This window comes from Molothrus ater, chromosome 2 (assembly GCF_012460135.2).
Source record: "Molothrus ater isolate BHLD 08-10-18 breed brown headed cowbird chromosome 2, BPBGC_Mater_1.1, whole genome shotgun sequence".
NCBI classification, from domain to species: domain Eukaryota; kingdom Metazoa; phylum Chordata; class Aves; order Passeriformes; family Icteridae; genus Molothrus; species Molothrus ater.
Window position 1 is genome coordinate 31,254,763 of NC_050479.2, and position 22,141 is coordinate 31,276,903.

At 41.3% G+C, this 22,141-nt stretch overlaps 1 protein-coding gene across 1 annotated transcript in view; it reads left to right on the forward strand.

Moving 5' to 3' along the window:
• The window catches only part of AFF3 (ALF transcription elongation factor 3), a 328,079-nt gene that overhangs the window by 190,080 nt on the left and 115,858 nt on the right, over positions 1-22,141 (forward strand). The window contains exons 5-7 of the mRNA XM_036389605.2: positions 395-481; positions 5,848-5,884; positions 11,567-11,618. Coding sequence (XP_036245498.1) covers positions 395-481; positions 5,848-5,884; positions 11,567-11,618 — 176 coding nt within the window. The remainder of the gene's footprint in view (positions 1-394; positions 482-5,847; positions 5,885-11,566; positions 11,619-22,141) is intronic.

The window sequence follows — 22,141 nt, forward strand, 5'->3', positions numbered from 1 at the left end:
AATCTGTTTTGTGGTTAGTCCATAGTGTGTACCCCATTGAACTGAAATTTCTATTCCCATCTACAAAAAAAATGCATTTGTGTTAATCTCACCAGCCTGGATACATTCTGTGATTAAAATGTATTTGCAGATTGTCAGAAAAATCAAACTTTTTGCACTTAAGTTGAATTATCTATTCAGGAAATTGAGACAGTGCTTAGGAACTGATCTCAAGAGTCTGTAAAAATCATTGTAGCTCATGTTTTGTCTAGATTATAAGAAAACTGGGCATTTCCTAGAAGCTGCAGTAACTTAAATATTCCACTGCCCAGGTACTCTTGCTACTGATTGCTATCATTGTCTCCTTTTCTACTGACTTTCTAAATGCAATTTGCTGAACAATATTGTTTTTCAGGAGATGACCCATTCATGGCCTCCACCACTGTCAGCTATTCACACACCAGGAAAGGCAGAACAAAGCAAGTTTCCCTTCCCAAACAAGGTAAGGCATTCAGCATCATGGAGAAACATTCCTCCGGCATGTCACAATGTGGCCTACACAAGGACATAGTGACTGAGGTCTCTGGGCTGAGGTTGATGCCCTGGTGATGATCTTCTTGTGTGTGTGCCAGTATTCCCTGTTTTTTCCCTTCTTACAGCCTCAGCAGGGCTACACAGTCTGCGTCTCTTGGCAGCAGAATTGAAGATGATGTGGGAGTCACAGGTGCCTCATGAAAAGGCAAAACCACAGGTGTCTGTGGTGGGATGTCCAGATGGGGTGGCTTCTGCTGAGGCTCCTGACTGATACCGTAGGGCACAGACAGCAGTGGAAAGTCCAATGCAAAGGGAGCTCCTCCTTGCATCCATTGCTGCTGTGTCATTTGGCTTCACCAGCTGAGATTTTGGTTGAAACCTTGGAGGAGGCCTTCACTAGTACACTGGCCTCTAGTTGGGGCCTGAGGATTGGCCATACATCTTCTGCCACCAGCCTGGCTTCAGATGGGCAGCTTTGCTAGAGAGGCAGTCAGCACAGTGCTGTGATGTCCAGAGGGGCCACAGAGCATTTGCCACAGAAACATTTGATCCCCCAAGAGATCAAAGCCACTAGTCCTGCTGATGCTCCCTTAAAACCAGCCCCACTCTTGGATATGTATCCACGGAAGGATGCAGTGCAGCATGGTAAAGCTCATCAGCACAAGCTTGGGGAAATCACATTATTTATACATGGTAAGTCAGGAGGGAATGAAATCAACTGTCTTGTGCAAGAGCCAATAAATTTCACATTGTATCACCATATACTGTGTAGATGTCACAAGCATATTTCATGCAGCATTCAAGCTTGAAAGATGGTATTGATGCTGTTTATAGTCTTTCTCCTGTTAAAGCAAGCTCGTTTGGCAACTTTTAAGTCCATTCTGCAAAACTTAGTTCAGGGAATAATTATAACTACAAAGCCAAGAAAACTTCATTTGCCTACAGTAAAACAGCTTTTCTATGGATGAGAGTGTCACAATTTTGAAGTATCAGGGGTGTAAACCAAGACGTCTCTGGCATGTTATGAAAGAAAAAGAAGGAAATAACTCACTATTTGCTTGTTGAAGGCAGACAAATGACTGAAGATGGTAGGTGAGGTAGAGGCTTGTTAAGTTAGAGTAAGTCCTGTAGGAGAGAGGTGGATCAGCAGCTTACAGGCAGGTGAAGTGCCTGATAGGGATGACAAAGTGAGGTGGTGCTTGCAGTGCTGCATTTCCTGCCACAATGATCCCCACACGATGCATTTGTGTGGCACATGTGCAGATGTGCACGGGCACCTGTCAGTGGGTCTGTGTGGCCATCGTGAATCCACTTCCTCCCAACTAAATGTATTGTGATAAATATAGGAATAGGAGAACCACAGAGCAGAGAGCAAAGATACGTGAATAATGGTTGATATTGACTTTCTCATCTTCTCTCTGCCTGTTCATCCATCTCTCTGGGAAATTTTCTCTTATTTTGAAATGCAGAGCCATTTCAGAGACCTACCATTCATTTTTAAAGATCTTTTCCACCGTGGTTTCCTTTTCTCTTGCCAAAATAGAATTTCAATTTTTTTTAAGCTTAGGATGAACAAGATTTCATCTAGTAATATATGAGCATACTTTTGTACATATAATAACATCACAACTGTATTGTGGCCTGGGTGGTCTTCATGGCCACAAATTCAAGTGCTTTGTGTGTGATGGGAAAGAAGTACCTGAAAAAACTCACTGGAGTCCTGGAACAATCCTGCATTACTTGCCATAGATTATGTTAATTTTAGACACCACTTCTATTTTAAAATATTTTAAAATAATTAAAAGCTATTCTGTTGCTTAATTGGTAATCTGTACAGTTACAGACTTTGGAAAGGATTTGCTTTTCAGACTCCAAAATGCAAAAAATGGTTTCCTAATTTTTCAAACATGTTTTTCAAAATTTCATAAGCTAGCTATTGCTTTTCACAAAGCATGGTGTAAAATCTGTATTGGACATCATAGGGAATGTCTCCAGAGCTCTTGGAAAGCTTTCCCACAGATAAGCTACGTAGGTGTCCTTATTTTTTAAAACCTGAGGATGACACCAAACTTTTGTGTATCGCACGTTATTCAGATAAATGGGTCTGTCAGTTAAGTAGTGACCAAGGCAAATAAAGAGACTGAAAGGCTAAAATCAGGGCAACAGCTTCATGTCTTAGTTACAAGTCATGCACAGTAACGTGATTTCCTTTTCAGTCTTAAGGGCAGTGTTGAGACATCAGTTCTATCTATTTGCAAAGACTCTTCCAGCAAGAGAAGCAAGTAGGCTGCACCCACTTTTAACAGAAGACAGTTTCCAAACATAAAAATACTCATCATTTTGGGAATGAGAAAAAGAGAAGGCTCCTGCCCTGTTACAAGGATGCAAATCATAACTACTTTTCTGTCTGTAAAAACTGAGTGTCAGCATCATTAGTTCGCATTCACGCCGCACTGCTTTTAACCTGCAATTCAAGTAATTAGCGATCTGACAGCTTGAAACTTGAAATTTATTAATTAGGCTATTAAAGTTGCAAAGGCCACAGCAACTATGGCTAGAGTGGTTTTGAAATCAGTCTAGTAAAAAAAAGCTAAATATCTGAGATTTATATATCACAAATATAACGGAATTCCACATTTGAAACTGCACGTGTATCAATCAATATAACTAAATGCTCATTTGATGGAGGGGATGGATGTGCATGTGCTGTAGTTCTATATGAAATCAGGCCTCATTAGCATGGGAGGTTTGGATTGATTCACTAGAATGGGAGGAGAGTCTGGGTCAGGTTTGACACATGTGGTACTGCCCAGTAGGTTTCCAAGTACTATGCTGCTGCAGGAGCACCACTAGAGACGCGTCCTTTATGTAATGGAGGGCAAAAAGTTCCATTTCATCCTTAACTTTGAATTTTCTTTCTCTCTGGAATTAATTTGTACTCTTGAATTTACTTGGAAGGGGCAATGACAGTCTCTGTATTTCTTGTTTTTCAAAGCTTAAGGATAATTGATTGAATGTGTGATGTGACAGGCTGTGTGTGCTTTCCTTTCTCCTATCTCTGCCACACTTTGTTATGTACAAATGATCAGGCATTTCTTCATTTTAATTTTATTTAAAGCATCTTAATAAATAAACTTTAAATGAATAATTAAATTTGTAACTAAGAGCTCACTTGATGCTTGTGTGGATGAGCTTTCATGTTCAAGCATTAACTCTCTTGTGCAGAAAAAAATGCTGTTAATTCTGCTGCCTGCTTTGCTCTCTTTCTTCATTTTTACTGTGATTTCTTGTCTTGATAGTTTGATCAGGTGTTTGATTTCTGGTTATGTATATGTGATATTATGGGATCAGCCATCATTTTGTTATTTGAGAATTAATTTAGCCACTCCAGGAGAACTGGTTTCTTGTCACAAAGGCATTGGGTGATTATTCTCAGCAGATGCTAAGTTATCATAGTGATGCTGTTCTTTACAAGTGCAATTCATTTGCTTTTTCCTTTCTTGTTGATTTTCACAAGCTAGAGGAAATACACTGGACAATAATCTTCAGAAATGAAGGCTTCACCTTTTTTTAAAGTTATATTCTTTCTTTCCTCCATTGGTGGGAATATTCTGTATTTCTCTATGAGATATTTTTACTAGCCTTTGGCAGAGACAAGAACTGTACTCAGCAGTTAAAGGGGAAGGTGCATTCTTCCTGAGGTTAATGAAAAGGTAAAAGAGTCAGCAAGATCTTTGTTTAGAAGTTTCAAACACTTTTACAAATACAAATTCCCCTCAAAATTACTGTATTTCCTTGAACTTCTCCAGGTACATAAATTCTCTGTTTTGGAAACGGAACATGCTCTAAAAGCCTACTTTTATTGGGAGTGTGGTTGGCTACAAGAATAGCATTTAAATTCAGGTGTACATACCACTATGTCACCACTGCAAGCTGATCTTGACTTTTTAAGATTACATTCATTCTCTAGAAAAAATCAGGCTTTAATCTCTCTCCATCAGAAACATTCACAAAAATCTGATGCAATTTGTCAAAAGTAAACAATTTCAGATTACTGAGAAATTATTCTTGGCATGTGAAACATGGTGCAGATCTTTTCATATTGCAGTAGAGGGTAGAAACTCCTGGGGCTTGCCCAAAAATTTGACGTCTCACATTACAGGTATGTAGGATGGAAGTAAGTTGCAGATGTGTACTATGGTATTGAAATTACAGATCAAATCCATGCAGTCTGGACAGGGCAAAATGTGCAGATTGAGGGATTCTGATCAGCTGAGCCCTCAAGATACTGGGCCTGCTGTCCAGCCAGCCTCTGTTTCGAGGGCCCACAAAGCTCCTGGGCTCCCAAGCCCCTGAGGAATTCTCCTGAGTGACTTAGCAGCACAATCTCAGCCCAACCAAGTCAGAGCATCCTTGGCTCTCTGGGGACCTGCAGTTCCTCTCCCCATGAGCTCTGTGTTTGGCTCATCCCTCTGTGTCTGTGGACCAGGATCTGGTCCAGCACCCAGTTCCTCATTGAAAATGATCACGTGTGTTCCTGTGGGTACCTGGCCTCTCTGGGCAGCCTTAACTACAGCTGTAACTGCAGCATGGATATGAGGTGGCATTCCTGTGTGTGTCTGGGTTATTCAGAAGCAGAGTTACATACAGGATACTTCTCCTGCTGCCATTCATGGCAAAGTATTGTTTTTTCCCTTGATTTAATTAACTTTTGCTATGGTTTATATTTGTATTTATAGGCTTTTAAAATATATATTTTTGTGAATGCAAACAAATTCTGTGAGTAAAACACAGTGAGGTAACATTTGCTCTGGAGGGAAAAGTGGTCTGATTTATTGCACCACATTCACAGATATTGGTGTTGTCATACAAGGTCGACCTTGTAATCTCAGGGAACCAGAACTAGTCTGTATTTTCATTCTCTGATGCTGTCAATGTCAACATGTAAAAAGAAAAGACCAGCTGTGCTACTACCTCAGGAATCCAATGGTCCATGAAACAATATTGGCCTTCCCTCTGTCTTCTCATCTGAACTTGTAGAAGATAATAGACAAGTTTTTGCTGATCAATACATGAATAGTGAGCAGGAAAGTCATAGTAGCTGTACAAGGAATTGCACCATTAAGGGGTTGTTGTGAAATAAGTTTACAAGCCTAATAATTAATGGATTTTCCAATAAATATTGGACTTGTTCTCGTAAATGAAAATTACTTTGAAACCAAATGAACAATCATCAGTGCTGTTTGTACTGTTAAGGTTATGTCCAATAAGTATTGCAGAAAAAAAATTGCTGAAAAAATAATACACCTTCCCTTTTTTCTATTATTACTGTAGGAGTCACAACAGGGATCTACAGGACACAGCAATACAAGTAAGTACCAACTCATTTTCTGGCTTCATTGAGTGGAGGGGTAGACAATGACTTAGAAAAAGAAGTGGCTGATGAACTAAGGGATCAGTGGAAGACTGGGACAGCACAAAGCCTCAGCAGGCAGTACTCAGCTATGGACAAATATGGAGAGCTGAACTGAAGAGTGACCATCAAAATGTCAGCTCTTTTGGTGGCCTGGGAAGAACAAAAAGTTTTCATTTCACTATGGCTATTCCATTATGTAAATGACAAAGACTGAAAGAGCAAAAGAGTGGTTTTTTTTGGAAAACCAGAAAAGAGCTGACCTACTTGCACAGTCAGATCTAGACTGCCAGAAAATTGTGCAAGAAAACTTGTAATCATTTATCTTTCATACACAATGGTATATTTTGTGGCTATTGCACAGTAATAAGCCGCATAAATCTTGCCAAACTAACACTAGATAACATTTCAAAGACCCTATGGCCATGAGTCTTTTTGGCTAGCAGTGCAGGTAGGGAAGTGATGGGTGCTTGTGTGGCTCCTGCTCAGGGCTTTCCAGTAGACTCCAGTTTACAAGTCATGGTGCAGATCAGTAGTACTTTTATAACATTTAACTGTGGTAAAAAACTTAGCATCTGTATTGAACAGGAAGATTGAGTTGTTCTGCGAAACAAAATATTAATCCTCTCCCTTGACACCTCTGATGGTTGTTGATGTTGTCTTGCATATTAAAAATACATGATTCTAGCCTGCTTTCCACATAAAATTATCACAACCAGAAGAATTATTTTGCTAGCTTCCTGACCTGTCAGCCAACACAAAGCCCAGTTTGCAAATTGCAGGGCTGTGACTGAAGGTGAAAAATTCCCTGAGCTCGTAGATAGGGCTTTGAATGGGTCTGGTCACCCACTGTGTGAGGGAAAAGACATCCAGAGAGACAAGACTGGGAGATACTGGCTTTTAAAATTGTGTGGCTCTTCACTGGGGAAAGGTCAGCCTGAGGAAGACAATGTTGTGAAGAAACATTCAGCGGTGTCACTTAATTGCTGGCATTGGTTTGATATTGCTACAAGTACCAGCACTAAGGAAATAATAAAAGGCAAAGGGTATAAGGTTCTGTCAGAAAATAATGAATACAGTAATGAGAGAAAGAAGCACAAAAGAACCATAATAGAGAGGGCTATGCAAACACAGGCAGAGGCACAAGCATGACAAACACACTGGCTGAGCTGAGGGCTTTGCAATGACATCAGAGGCCACAGTAGTTGGCCAGCTTTGGTCCTAGCTGAGTGTTTTCTCCTTCCAGCACTTGAATAAAATAGGTTGTTCTGCAGATTTAATGAAACCTGCGTTCCTGTGTATTACAAAATTGATCCTATGACCTTACAACTTTTCCCTGCTTCTTACTCCTGTGGTCTCTGATCCCACTTCACTTCCTATTGTCCCATCCCTCCTACATCCCCATACTCCAGTTTCTCCTCTTTTCATTCATCCTGCCCAGCAAAATCTGCAGCTGGGCAGAAGCTACACTTGGTACTGCCTAGCTGATGGCAACCAAACAGAAGAACAGCTGGACTCATGCAGAAATATTTTCTTCATTGGTGGCAAAAGCTAGGGTCACCGTTGGGTGCCCAGACACATTTTCTAACATCAGAGTTTGACTGCCTCTGAGAGCTGTATCCATGAGAATTCCTGTTGAAGTGCTGGAATAAGATATCAGATAAAACACAGTTAGAACGAGATATAGACTTTACCAGTCATGTATGTCAAACTCAAGAGAAACTTGGGAAAAATTTATTCAGGTCAGGACACCACGTGCCCACCAAAGCTGCTTTATTACTCTCCTGGACACAGGAGAGAAAATACAACAAAAGGATCATGGGTGGAGATAAAAACAGGGAGACAGCACTCACCAGTTACTGTCATGCGCAAAACAGACTCAACTTGAGAAAATAAATTTAACTTATTACCAATCAAATCAAAATAGGACAATGAGAAACAAAATCAGACTTTAAAAGCACCTTCTCCTCATCCATCTCTTCATCCTGGGCTCAACTTCACTCCCAAATTCTCTACCTCCTCCCCACCAGCAGTGCAGGGGACCAAGGAATGGGGGCTGCAGTCAGGTAATCAAATCACACCTGGTCTCTGACACTCCTTCCTCCTCAGGGAGGGGGACTCCTCACACTCTTCCCTGCTCTGGTGTGTGCCCCCCACCCACATGAACTTCTTGTGAGCCCTTCCCACAGGTTTGCCTCTCATAAACTGCTCCAGCATGGGTCTCTCCTCCTCAGGGAGCAGTCCTTCAGGAACAATCCCACACAGGGTCACAGGTCCTGCCAGCAAACCCACTCCAGTGTGGGCTCCTCTCTCCATGGGTCCACAGGTCCTGCCAGGAAATATTGGCAAATTACTCTCTAAGAAAGAACTCTAATGGTCAATGTATTGTGTTATCCAAGTGCACATCTTCAGGTCCCAATTAGCTGTTTTTCCCCATTGCACCCTGAACTTCTTTGGAGTGGCTCTTGAGCCTGTCATTTGCAGTGGTTTTACTGCAGCTGCCAACATTGTCTTTCTCATGGATAGCATTTGCATTTCTGTCATCCTTCCCTCACAAGGAAATCAAAGCATTTAAAAACTCATAATGGCTGAAATTATTCAACTCCATCACAATAAATATCATTTATCCCTGTTACCCAGAAAGGGAAATTTAATCTGGTTGAGTGATTCACCAAAATTCCAACTAAGAGGAGAAAACTCCTTTTCTGGCCACCCACTATTCAACAGGGGAATCCTACAAAAGTTCATTTGAAATTTATTTTGAAATTTGAGCAATCTGGACACATCTTCTGCTTCTATCTAAAAAGGTTGGGTAAGAAGTTGTGTGAGATGAGACAGAAACTAGCAAAAACCTCCCAGTCCTGTGGCTAAGGATCTGTGGACTGACTGTTTCCACTTGTGTTTTCTGCATACACCCACTGACACACACCTGTTTCAGGAGACATAACTCAGTGCTTAGCATCTGAAATAAAATGTGCTAACAGCAATCCCATAGCAAGGTGGGTAGCATGTTCTTTGTTAATTACAAAAAGGCTAAGAAAAACAATGGTTCACACAAATTTGCCCATAAGAAGCAGTCAATACTAGAGAAGATTTAGCAGTTCAGCAAATGCCAGCCTCCCTCAATGGTACCTGCATGCATTTGACAGGTTACATGAAAAAATCAAAAGCAAATCTTAATTTGGCCACGAGTCAGTGTAAAAAAAGCCAAGTTATTGTAACAGGTAATTACCTTTTACATACCCTTATCCAAAAATATTATCTGTACCGTATCTGTGACATTCACCTATGCTTAGGCTATACACATTTGTAAAATTTCCACATTTCAGTCAAGTGAGAATGAAGTTGGTAAGAACTGATAAAGCATTAATGGCCAGATTTTCTACTCTGGTAGGCTGTACTGATGCATTTCTACCATCTGTACAGGCTCTGTCCTTCCTCTCCACACAGAAGTATGTTAAGTGACAATTAGCATAAAAGCAGCTATAAATGCTTACAGTAGGGTAATCCATTAATATCCAGTTTGGCTAAATCACAGACATTCTGTTTCCTCACAGTACGTATGCTGTTTCCCTCGTTGCTGCATTAACATACATTGCTGAAAGTAGAACTGATGTGAACTCTGCTGGCAAAGCACTCAGGAATCCATATTCCCTCTCACACTCAAACAGACCAGTGTTCATGGTAATAATTCATCACTTAGAAAAGACCCAAGTTACAAATAGGAAATCTTTGAATATATGCCAACTGTTACTGTTGGTTTCTTGTTCCAAATTACCATGATGCAGATGAGCTCCAGGGCTCCAGGCTCCGGAAGGCTGACAAACGTAGATTGTAGCAACAGCTTCCTAGCCAGCGAGTTCACCATCTGGATATACTTTCTGAGGTCTCTGCTGAAAGTGAAGGGTGACCTAGAGATTATGGAGTGGATGTGTTCCATCCTGTGTGGATGCCCTGCTCATGCCTAAATTTTAGGTGGCTTTAGCTGTCCTCTTATAGTGAATGCTGAGCTTTCCTAGAGGTTCATGTTGGCATTGGTGGTTTTGAAGTCATACAGAGTTTTCCCCATCCTGTTCTGTAAAGTTTAGGCACCTCAGCTGGACAGACACAAACCCTACCAGAGGGGAGGATGACATCTAAAAGCACTGTGTCAAGGTATTTGAGATACTCAGAACTTCCACTGCAAGTCAGCTGCCTCCAGAAGGTCACCGTATAGAGTGTCCTTCAGCTTCCTTCTGTACAGCAGTGGAAGAACACTGGTAGCAGAGTCCTGCCTCTTCTGAAGGCAAGAGCAAGTTTTCCAGAGGTGCCCTTACAGCTGCTGCTCTGTGGAAACTGAGGCTGAGGTCTTTGTCAGCAGCAAATAGATGATGTGTAATGCTCATGTGCATGGACTAGGTATCCAACACCCACTCAACTCAACAAGCAGCACATCAGGCAACACCAAAACAGCCTGATCAAAATAAGAATTTCTCACGGTTTTTTCAGGAGGAATAGGTGCATTTTGGCTTAACACAGCTCATTATATGGTAATGGAGAAAAACACATCCATCAGTAAACCAGTCACATTCAACCTCTGTGCCTCCTTGTCTGCTAGGCAACATAAACTCATGTGTAGACAGCTATTAGCATCCAGCAACACACAAGAGCAGCAGCATCTGCACACTCACTAGGCCCAGGATTCAAGTTCAAGGTGGTTCAAGGGGAGTAGCTTACCCTCTAAATCCATGGTAGAGCTACAAAGAAATCTTACACTGGAGTGCAGCTCCCTCAGGTTACTCAGAGAACATTAATTACAGCAAACATCAGCCTTGCTGGTTTTTGGCAGGCAGTAGAAAGGAGGGAGAAGGACTGTGCCTGGCTCAGCGGAAGCAGCGCCACCCCACCTGCCAGCAGCCTGCCTCCCACTGTCTGTGCTATGTTACTAAGTTGTGTTGGGCAGATACATTACTTTGGACCCGGGATGGGGATCATCACAAGCTAGCATACCAGAACCCACATGATCCACAGGGAAATGTGGAGAGGCATCCCTTGGGCCTCTGGTGCTTCCCAAGCATTTGGGTACTTGGCATCTCCTGGCATTGAGAAGTCAAACATAGCAAAGAGGGCTTCCCCAGCCCCCACCTACAGAAGCTAAAGATCAAATCCTTAATGTGTCGAAATGAATGTGAACCAAAATATACACTGGCAGAACTGTGCCCTGATCACTGCCTTACTGTCCCCTGCTGATACTGTTTTGCTTTGTATGAAATAATTACTGTTCCTGGAGCAGGGTTCTGGAGCAAGTGCATGTTGTATGGAGTGCAGTCCCAACAGCAGAGCTGGAGGGCCCTAGAGAAATCCTTTCCATTGCTCCAGGGTCTGCTCTCCCTGGTAAGGTCTGTGTACTCTAAGCACCTCCTCTTGTGGAGTTTCTCTGCCTACATTTACAGAGCACTTGTCAGTGACGAGAAGAGTCAAGTCAGGATTGACTCCCTGCCTGCAAATGCTCCAACAGTGCCCCTGTGGTTGCCTCCACAGATGTCTGTGTGTGTGGCAGGAGTGGTCAGTGTTTGCGGTGAATAAAGCGTTGATGTGTCACATCTGACCAGTTTTCATACCGACCCATTTCTGATGTCATTTTCTTCTTCTCTTTTAAAGGGAAAAGTGATGTAGAGCCAAAGACCCCAGAGAAAAGCGCAACCCATACATCGTAAGTCACATTTGCGTTTAAGATTGGAGAAGGCAGCTGTGTTTTTATCAGATCTGTTGGGCAAAATAGAATTTGTTTGTTTTCATTAAGATAAAGCTCTTTCACTGATGCTTTTCGTAAAACGGCTTTTTAGATAATGACTAAACATTAATTATTCCTAGAACTTCTGCATGCTAGTAAGTCAGCAATCCTTGCAAGTGAAATGGCTCCATATCACACTGAATAGATATGAGATTATTTTTGTGGGTGGGCAAGGCTGGCCTTTAGAACCTTACTTCAACATTACCTTAATGCTGCTGGAGTTTGTCACACTTGCTAAAAAAACGTCACATATGCCTTTGATGTACTGATGTAATTTTAAAAGACTGCAGTCTGCAGCTTCACCTCTGAATAACTTGAAATCCAATTACAGTTATCTCTGGTCTCTCACGATTTTGTTGCTGTTTTTGAATTAACGAAAGAAGTCAAGAAATAGATAGGAACAGGCACTTGTAATATATCAGTGTTCACCTTCACTTTAGTGCAACAATAGAAGCTTTTACCATTTTTTACTCTAGTATACAAAAGGCTGAATTGTTTTGCCAACATCAAGCAGTCTATGAAACAGATGGGCTGCAAGCTAAAAAAATTTTAAAATAGCATCAGTCTTCCAAACTAAGCAAGATAAGTGAATTCTTTTAATAACTACCAGGCAGGAGCATTATGAATTTCTGCAAAATCATTCACCTTTTTAATCCCATTTTAGAGAGAGAAGTTCTTGTAACAGTCAGTCATGTGAGTTTTAGAGTGCATCTGACCCATAATTTATGTTTTCTGATTCCTGTTATTTAAATTCAGAGCATTATATCATGTAAATCTCACAAGGTGTCACCATTTGTTACATGGCCAAAAGTAGTCACAGAAGGAGGTACAATAACAGTGATTTATTGTGGGACGTTTTGATTTCTGCTGCAAATACGCATTAAAAATCTTCTGGAAATTAATCTGGGAAAAGATTTGACACGGTGTAAGAAATGGCTTGTCCTGCAGATTGTGTTGTGGAATGTAATTATAGTATGCAAGCACATTTAGGCAAACTTATTAAATGAATTAAGCATTAGCAACCTTATGCCTTCTGATAGCATGATTGCTGGGAACATTTAATAGAATGATTTCAATAATTATCATTTTTAAAAATAATATTGCAATAAAGACCAAAAGAAGAAGGGTTTTAATGCCATCTGGAGGTATTTTGGAGAAATGAACGCATTTATTTTTCCTGATATTAGCAATATGTAAAACACAAGCCATCCTCCACAGTGTTTTTTCTAGTTAGTATTTTATTGATGAGGAATGTTCTTTTCTTCTGCATTAGATTAAAATCCTGTAAGATTTCTGAAGCACAACAGTGGTATCTCTGAACCCAAAATACGGGTTCAGAGGTACATCCCAGTGTGGTTATGGGTTGGATTTGAGACTACATACTGGGTGATACAGTGTGTCAGAATCTAGTTAGGTGTGAAAGGTTCCTTGCCTAATAAGAGATCTTGGTACTTCTGAAACTGCTGTCTACTAGATACAGTATATTTCTAATGCTTACCTTTAAATTATTACTATGTTCTAAGGCTACCCCACAGTATACATTGGTTCACAGAAAATTTTTAGTGGCAGAAACAACTTGTTACTGTTGATAAATTACTGCATTCAGGAACCAGAGGCCCCTCTATTTAGGGAAATTCCATAGCAATGGAGGCAGGAGAAAAAAGAGGAGATGAGAAGAAGGGAGCCAACAAGTGTTGTGTCAAAAGAGAAGGAAGAAAGTGGGACTGATACGGTTAAGTTGGAAAAGGAATTGCTAACATCAAGTTTTCAGAAAGAGATAAAAAACTGGGAACAGTAGAAGAGAAAACCAGAGATCAGAAACTGAAGACAAGTAAAAGCCATTAGCAAACTAAAGATGTACATGTTGCTCAGAGGGCTGGATCTGTGAGTGTTAGTGAAAGAAAGTAACTCACGCTGATATTTAGGCACACACTGATGCCCCAGTTCTCTTTATGGTACCCTGCTGTTGGCCTTTCCTAGGTTTCTTCTCTTTTCCACCATCTTTTAGGACAGCTTTTTATCCCTGGTATCTCAGGCAGTCACAAATACAGAATTCTTCTGCTCTTTTGGGGCTGCAGCAACTCGCACCTGTGCACACGATGCACAGCCAGGAGAACATGCAATGCACACCTGCACATGGGGCTGTGAGCCTGTGTGCCTGGTCTCTCTGCAGATGGGTGTTCTCTGCCCTGATGCACATGGAGAAGACCATGCCTGGGCAAGAGCTCCAGCAGTGCCCAGCTGGAAGCCTCAGGGGTGTGCAAGGGGCAGGAATGCTGTCCTGACCCTGGCAGGCCAGGGTCCCTGTGGGTAAAAAGCCTGTACCCTCTTGCAAGGTGTCACTCCTTTCAGAGTGTCAAAGGAGCCCAGCTGGCATCTCCTGGCAGGGGTGCTAAAAAGGAGCAACACTGATGTAGGAGAGAGATGGCACGTTCAGGCCTGACATGGGGAAACTGTGGATGCACCTCACCGTGAATCAGCATTTCCCTGTGAAACAGGAACAAACAGCAACAAAAAAACCTCCCCCAAAGTCATGTTTGCCTAGAGGAAAACTATAGAAAAGATAGGGAGAATTAAATTCATGGTTTTTTCTTGAAAATGTATTTTTTATTTTCCTCAGGCATGTTACAAGCCTCACACTCTAGCCAAGCTTATATGATTCAGTGGCAGTTAATTCATCCCTGGTGCAGATATACTACCTCCATCCAAACATTATTTATGCAGCTTCAAAGGACAGGTTGATTACCCTCCTGAATCAGACAGTGAGGCATTTGTGAACCAAGCATTAACATGACATCTCCCCTCAAGATAACCCTAAGCCTTGCCCACTGGGCTCCAGGTCCTCAAAAACAAACATAACCCTGAGACCCAGAGCCCCAGGAGCAGAGGTACTATCTGTAATCTCCAAGAGTACACAAACTGAGAGTGCAGAATGCATAGTGCTCTGTTCAGAGGCTTTGGGTACAGGAATCATTTGGAACAGCATTAAGCACAGGGGCTTTTCCTGTGTGTCTAACTCCATAGATAGACTCATTATGGCCTAGCTCTCCACTGATAATAATATTAAACATTAAAAAAATAGTAGGCATTAGATGATGCATATTAATTGATGCAGCATCCTAATGAGGCAGATGAATAAGGGCAGTTATTGCAATGCTAAGGATAACAGAGATGGGTCTAGGAGAATAAGACTGATGGAAAAGTGGAAAGGAAATCTAAGCAGAACTGTATCGTTTTGCACAATATTCCTATGGCTTTCACTGCCTTGGCATTCCCAATAATCACCTGAGCTGGCACTAAAGAATTGCAATAAAAGGTGCAAACAATACAGAAGTGTTAAGCTGTCTGGAGTCTTCCCCAGTTGATTCATGTTCCTTGTAATTGAATGCTTTTAAAGCCATGAGCATTCTGTATTTGAAGGGGTTTTGTTGTCATTGTACTCAATATATATAGCTCTCTATGGGTCATATGGTTATAGCTTTGCTGAGCATTTCCAAACTTTTAGGACTGATCAGAGATATCTAGTGATGCTTTGTTCTTTTGGTTTTGTGATCAGAGGGTCAATTTTCAAGGGTCAGAAAACTTTCACAAATTTTGTTTAAAATATCTAATTTTTATTAAAATTCTTTCCCCTCCCCGTGTTTTTACCACCAGAGTCTGGAGACCTGCATTAAGACATGGGCATGAATGAAGGAAGAGTGGTCTTTGGTTCTCTGATATTTGCAGTTACACGATTTTAGTCTTTCTTTGACAGATCTGTGTGTCCTTTCTGTAAGCCTCAGATTGTTATAATTAAAACTTTTAATTTTATAAAACTGCTGTGCAAGGCAAAGTGATTCCAACCAGTGCACGTGTTTCAGAGGATGTTGCAGAGCCACAGAAATGCCTCCCTGAGCTGGGGATCTGGGATCTTCCATCTTCCCACGTGCAAAATATGACAATAATTAAAAAATAGCATAAATATACAAAGTGCCCAGCGTGACTCCTGCTCTTGGAGTGACTTTCGATGTACTGTCTGTTGCAATGTTCTTCAGTACCTTTGTGTTTGTAAATGATTTCCAGTTCAGACTACCCAAGGTTAATCATGCCTGACTGTGATTCACTGCTATGCATTTACCTCGACATTTCTAGTGCACTTACTTAATGATATCAGGGCTAGCAACCAGATACCTCAGTGCTGTCTCTTTATTAACCCTCCCACAATTGTTTTCATGCTGAGCTGCTCCAGATTTTTCCCTCCCTTTTTACAAGAGAATTAACTAAGATTGAGGGAGGCTTTTATAATTTATGGCAGTTGTGCAGGTTTTGTCCTTTGCTAATACTCTCTGAGAATCACAGCGATCACAGTGTGTGTGTGTGTGTGTGTGTTTGCTTGTTTGCTTTTGCCAGGCAGAAATAGATGTTGACTCTGTTCCCTCCCTGTACTGGTCCCCAGCATCACGTGCAGAATGGTTTGCTCAGGGGGATCTTCATTAACAGCACTAAAGTCAGCAGCTTCTAAGCTGCCCATTTGCAGACATTAGTGCTACAGTTTCTTGCCCATCCAACACCTGCTCATCATTCTCACCACCCTGAATCTCCTTCAGGAAGGAAACATCATGTTGGAGCAACATCACTGCTGTTCTTGCTTGATGTGACACGTTTGTTGTATTGGCATGAGCATTGCATGTTGCGATGCATCTTTGTTCCTCTCTTGTCTTGCCTTTTGTATCTTTGTAGAGTGGCTTACAGTTATTCAACAGCTGAAATCACCTGCTGGTTCCCCCCTTCTGCAATGGGAAGACTGAGGCAGAGGGGTTACAAGGTGCCTGCAGAGAACAGAGAGAGCCCAGTCTCAAATACAGGCACTAAGTTTGAACAGGTGCTGCCAGCTCACCATCCAGCCCTTAGCCCTCAGGGAGCTTGTCCTCTCACATCTGGCTGACGTGGGGTCTTGACCTCAAGTCTCTCAGGCGACAAGTGCAATCTAATGGGACATTGGGAGCTGGAAGAGTAGCCTTAATCCCACCTCACTTCGCTGAAAGCCCCAGTGCAAGTTATTTTAAGTTAACCTTGGGCTTTTCCCCAGCTAAAATAATTAGACCACCGTGAAGACTATCTCATTAATATTTGTACAAAGTGTTGAAAAATGTAATGTCCTGTAAAAAAAGCTGAGGATTACTCACCCAGAACAGTAAAGGAAATAGGGTGGTAGTTTAAGTTTTCAAAGACAGACTTTGGTACTAAATGGCAAATGTCCTGAGGAGTGCCACATGTAGGGAGAAAGGGAGAGCAGAAGCTGTCGCCTTTCCCAGGTGCCTGCAGACCTGGTGAACAGTGGCAGCTCCTGCCCCATCACCATTCTCCCATCCTCTCCCCAGAGTTTCAGTCTTGGGACAAGGGTCACAGTTTAAATTAGAAGGATTTGGCTTTAGTCTTGCTGAAGTGGAGGGAGAGATGGCAAATAGAGAAGGGACAAACATGCAAACTGCAGAGGAAAAAACCCTCCAGCGGTACATCCTCAATATCCTTCTCTTTGTTTGCCAAAAGAACCATGATGGATCAAGTCAACTGAACCAGAAAATAGCTAACAGATGGGCCTGGAGGACAATGGAAGGGGTGAAATCCATGCTAGTGAGGAAGCTGGTTCCAAAAAAAAGGGCCGCACACACTTCTATGGGATATAATCCACTTTTCAGCTTTCTGATTAAGATACTGGGGCAACTTTCTAATCTCTCACAGCTCAGTTTGTGGGCATTTTAGATGGCAAGAACATCTGCTGCAGACACATCAGCCAGTGATTTGATGAAAACTCTTTTAGTAACTCCACGAGCTCTATCCAGGGCTGTCCTGGGGCACATCAATCTGCTGATGAGCCACCGATGACCCTGCTTTGCTGAGAAGCACAACTTTCAAAGGCTGGTAGCCAATATGAAATAGCACCCTTTATGATAATTTTTGGGTTTTTTTTATTTCTAAAAACTTTAATATGTCAATGGCTTTTAAAGATATATCTGTGATGTTTCTGAAAGAAGTCATGCAGTCCATGAAAAAAAAAGAAAGAAAACAACCCCTCACTATGATGAATGAAGGCAGTGTTTTTCAGAGTGATGGAGGTCTTTAAAACTGCAGAAGTGAAAGTCTGGTGTTTATCCATGAACTAAGTCTCTGGCAGAAGAAGAAGGCTGGTTTCATTGCACTATTCCACCTGTTTACTTGAGCCTCAGCTTGCAGGGCTAACCCCTAACACAGCCAGATTCTCACTCTGCTCAGCCAGTCAAGCAAGGGCAGCTAAAATTTTAAAACCCTCTCTTCAGCTCTCAAATTTCCATGAAAAAGTTCCTCTTTTCTGCCCTCTTCCCTGAAATATTACCCTTAGTCCATGTACAGAGTGTTTCTCTGTGTGTTAAATATATAGACTGTTAAAAATGCAATTCTAACTGAACTTTCCACTCCCGAAAATGAAGTGATTTCACCTGTGGGATGCATCAGAGTCACTGTGGTATTGTCACAATGCTGATGTGAACCTTTCCTGCCAATTCCTAACCTTTTCTGAGCACAGATTTTTTGAGTTTACAGAGCACAATGCTGCTGATAGTTCACAAAAAAACCCTATTGTAAGTTGACACCAAGAAGTCTGTTTTCTTCAAATGCTATAAAGACATTTTTTTGGAAGACATTTGCTCACACACATCTTGACTGAATCTGTCTTTAAGGTCTACAAAGTTAAGGAGAAAGAATAAATTTGTATTAGTGGTCATCTTTTTGCCATGTAAAAAATATAGACACACAGTAGTCGAAGTTGATACAAGTAAAAATAATCTTTAAATAGCACCTAAAGTCATAAAAAGATCTCAAAAATATGATCTTCCTGAAAGAAGATGAGTTGGAGCTGATTTGTTGGGTTCAGAAAGAAAACATATGGAAACCCAATCTGACCTTAATTGCAGCTGTGGCTTTCCTGGGATAAAATTGAGCTTCTGTTGATTTTGAGTCAGATCAAAAAAAGCATTATCTGAGATGTCAGCAAAAATGGGCATAGGTGAATGCTAAATAAAAGTACTACTGAGGTCTGGGGAAGTTTTGTTTGACTTAGATGGGGTGAGATAGGGCTTTCACTGTCCTATTTTTAAATGCTATCCCTCTCTTTTACCAGATATAACAAATAGCTTGCACTAGCCACCCTTATGGCTCAATGAAGAGTTTTATTTATAAAGTAGCCTTGATACAGACCCCCTTATGTAGCACCTTCACCTTTACTATCTACCTGTACTCCGCACACTGTAGGGAAAAATAATTAGTTGCAGGAAACTGCCCTCATTTTGATGCCACCCTTGGCTCAAAGCTGAAGGGGAAAGTGTTTTTATGCAAGAGAAACCTTCACTCCAAAACAGCAGCTTTGTCCCATTGGAAAACTCAGTATTATGCAGGGCATCATTTCTAATTTTATACCAAGTCAAAAAATGCTTCTGTATCACCAGTGTTCATTAAATGCCATTTAGAGTGAAGCTGACCAACTTAACTGGACAAAATATCATCATGCTTGAGGAAAGGTTTTTCTTTATTACACTGAGAGCATATTTTTCTCTTAGGGACTGTTTTCCTTGGACTTTGTCAATTGTAAGGGACTGATTAGGAATTTTGTATGTGTTATGTATTAGCTCAGAATGCAGTGGCTAAAGAGGAGTTGCCAGGACAATCAGGAGATGCAGGTAGCTGGGAAGAAGCCTGTTTTACTGGCAATGCCTCCAAGAAGGCAGACACAACACCACCAACCCCACGGTGTATTTTCTCTCTGAAGAAAATGATAAATGGAAGCTCTGCGTCTCGCACGTTGGAGTCGCGGTGTGCGTGGTGCTGGTTTTTGCTGGGCTAAAATTCCTGGTTGCCAGGGTAACACATTTTGGAAATTCTCTACCCTGGGCGAAAGCTGCTGCAACTTGAAACCCGCCGTAGCTGATGCTTGGCGGGGGCACCAGCACTGCTGTGTGTGGGGGGCTGCTGGCTTTGCCCAGGGCTTTGGGGCAGGGAAACAAAACAAAATGGGTCCAAAGGAAGAGAAGAATGATTGGGAGTGTTCAGTACTTTCAGACTTCCAGGATGTCATAACCTGATTGTTTCCTCCACACCATGTCAGCCAAAGATGGGGGGGTTAGCTCATCTCAGGGCTGAATTGTGGGTGATGGGAAGAGGAGAGGTGTGTGTGCGCCTGGAGGGTGGGGAGAGGAGGAGGGTGAGAGGGGAGGAAAGAGAGATACAGGGTTCTGGCCACCTGCCAAGAAAAATAACTAACATTTTGCAAAAGAGAAATCCTAAGACTGAGGTCATAGTATGGAAAAAGTCTGTTTCACAGACTCTTGAGCCTGAATACAGGCCAAGTTTTTAGGGGTTTTTTTTTCCCCCTAAATGCAGGCATCCTATTAACATTTGAACACTAAAGCTCGTCCAGGAATGGAAAGATTTTGGTATCTGAAGTGCCTTAGTTTTATACTTTATTGGTAGACAGATATAATTTTTTAATAACAAGAAAGTGGGATTCTGAATGAGAAGCTCCCACATTTTGCAATTAACTTATTTTATGACTATGAAGAACAAATTAAAGGAATCTAAAGAAGCGCCTGTTTCTCCCACAGTGTGACCAACTCGAAAAAAAGAGACATTTCAAGCTTGGTGGACAACTTTTTATTTGCCATGCAAAATACAAAAAGATACTGAAACCTGAAATGATGAATTTTCCTGTGTGGAAAAGTCTGACTGTTCAGCCATGAATAGCTATGATTTTTTTAAACCTTTATAGTGGCAGGCTGGCAGTTTCATGACAAATTACTTTTCATACCTAACTAAACAAATTGTTGAAGTTCTTCTGCCTTAATCTTTGGATTTGGATTAAAAGTCAGAGTGTGGATATTTTTTAACTGGGAAAAAATAACCCTTTGGATTTGTTAGGATGTTATTGCAAGCAAGTTTTCTGGTCTTTGATTTGCTAAGCTACAACTGGAGTCTGCCTTCCTCAGGGTAAGAATATTTCCACATTATCATTTCACCTGTGGTATTTTAAGAGGGAGAATATTATATCTCAGCATGTATCTTGGCTTTGTGCATTCTGTTCTTTGTTTAGCATGCAGACAAGCCTCATCTCCCAGAAGAGATGTGGAATATATTTATCGGCAGTTTTAGAACTGATGATAGATTTGACAAGCAAGCAGGGTGACACACTGAAGCTATCAAAGCTGGAGATTAATCAGGACAAAGGTTTGGATGAGGTATATTGTTCCTGAGATTCAAAAGGATTATACTTACTGATCATTCCAAAATCAGGGCAACTGTACCACTGACTTACAAAGATAAAAGCTAAGTTTTTCCAAAGGGAAAAAAAAAACAACCACATGGTTTGATTGGCCCACAGACCTTTTATGGCAAAATAGTGCAATTACAGCTGGCATTTCTGCATGCTGATTTTTATTAGTTTTGTAAGATATTTTGTCAGGATTCATTTGTGCTGATTCCCCCTTTCATGGCATAAACTGTAAGCAATTGTCAGTAGAGAGAAGGAGTCTCTCGACATATTTCTTCAGAGACACACTCCAGGAGGTGTGATAAATCAGGGATACTGAATTAAAACAGAACTGATCTGTTACCTGATAATCATGTGAACTTGCTGTATATTTAATTGTATTCGAATTTAGTGCAATTATGGGTAAAAATCCTGTATATTCACCATCAGCTTTCCTACTATCAAAGCAAAGCAGACAAATCAGCACAAATAATATCTTTAAAGTATTTAACACCACAATACAGACAAAGAATGAGCAAATCACCCTTTTGTCCCTGGCTTGATCACCAATTTTTGTGGCATTTAAGTGGGCATAGAGGGGGCCTTCTGTTCTGAAGTCCCCCAGGGAGATGAGGCAGGCACCCAGATGTGTGACCTGTCTTGATGTAGTTCAGATGAAGGCCAAATACAGCAAAGAGCAAGGAAAGGATCTGGGGCTGGGAACCCCAGAACATCACAGAATATACCCTCAAAACCAATTTGTCATTACTCTGGTCTATACTGGTTTTAACTTTTGGTCTTAAGAAACAATTCAGATCCCTGCTCATGTAAAATCCATGCTTTCCTTATAACATACAAAAATGTGATATGAGGCACAAACTTTAATACTTTTAATAACTGTAAGCAACAGCAATTTCTATACACTTCTATGGAAAAACAATGAAGCCTTTTGCCACAAACTGTTAAAAAAATTTGGGATTTCCTCTGTCACATGGGAAGATTTTGATCTCATAAATAATTATAGACAGGCATGATGCCTTTTAGCAGGACTTCTTTCAGTATTGCTTGAAAGATCAAGAATTCCTGTGAGTACCTAGATTTGTGCTTGTGCTGTGCTGCCCATCTCCAGTTCAGTTAAAAAGCATTTCCCTGAGAGCAGCAGGCTTTACTGAGAGCAGCCTCAGTAAAG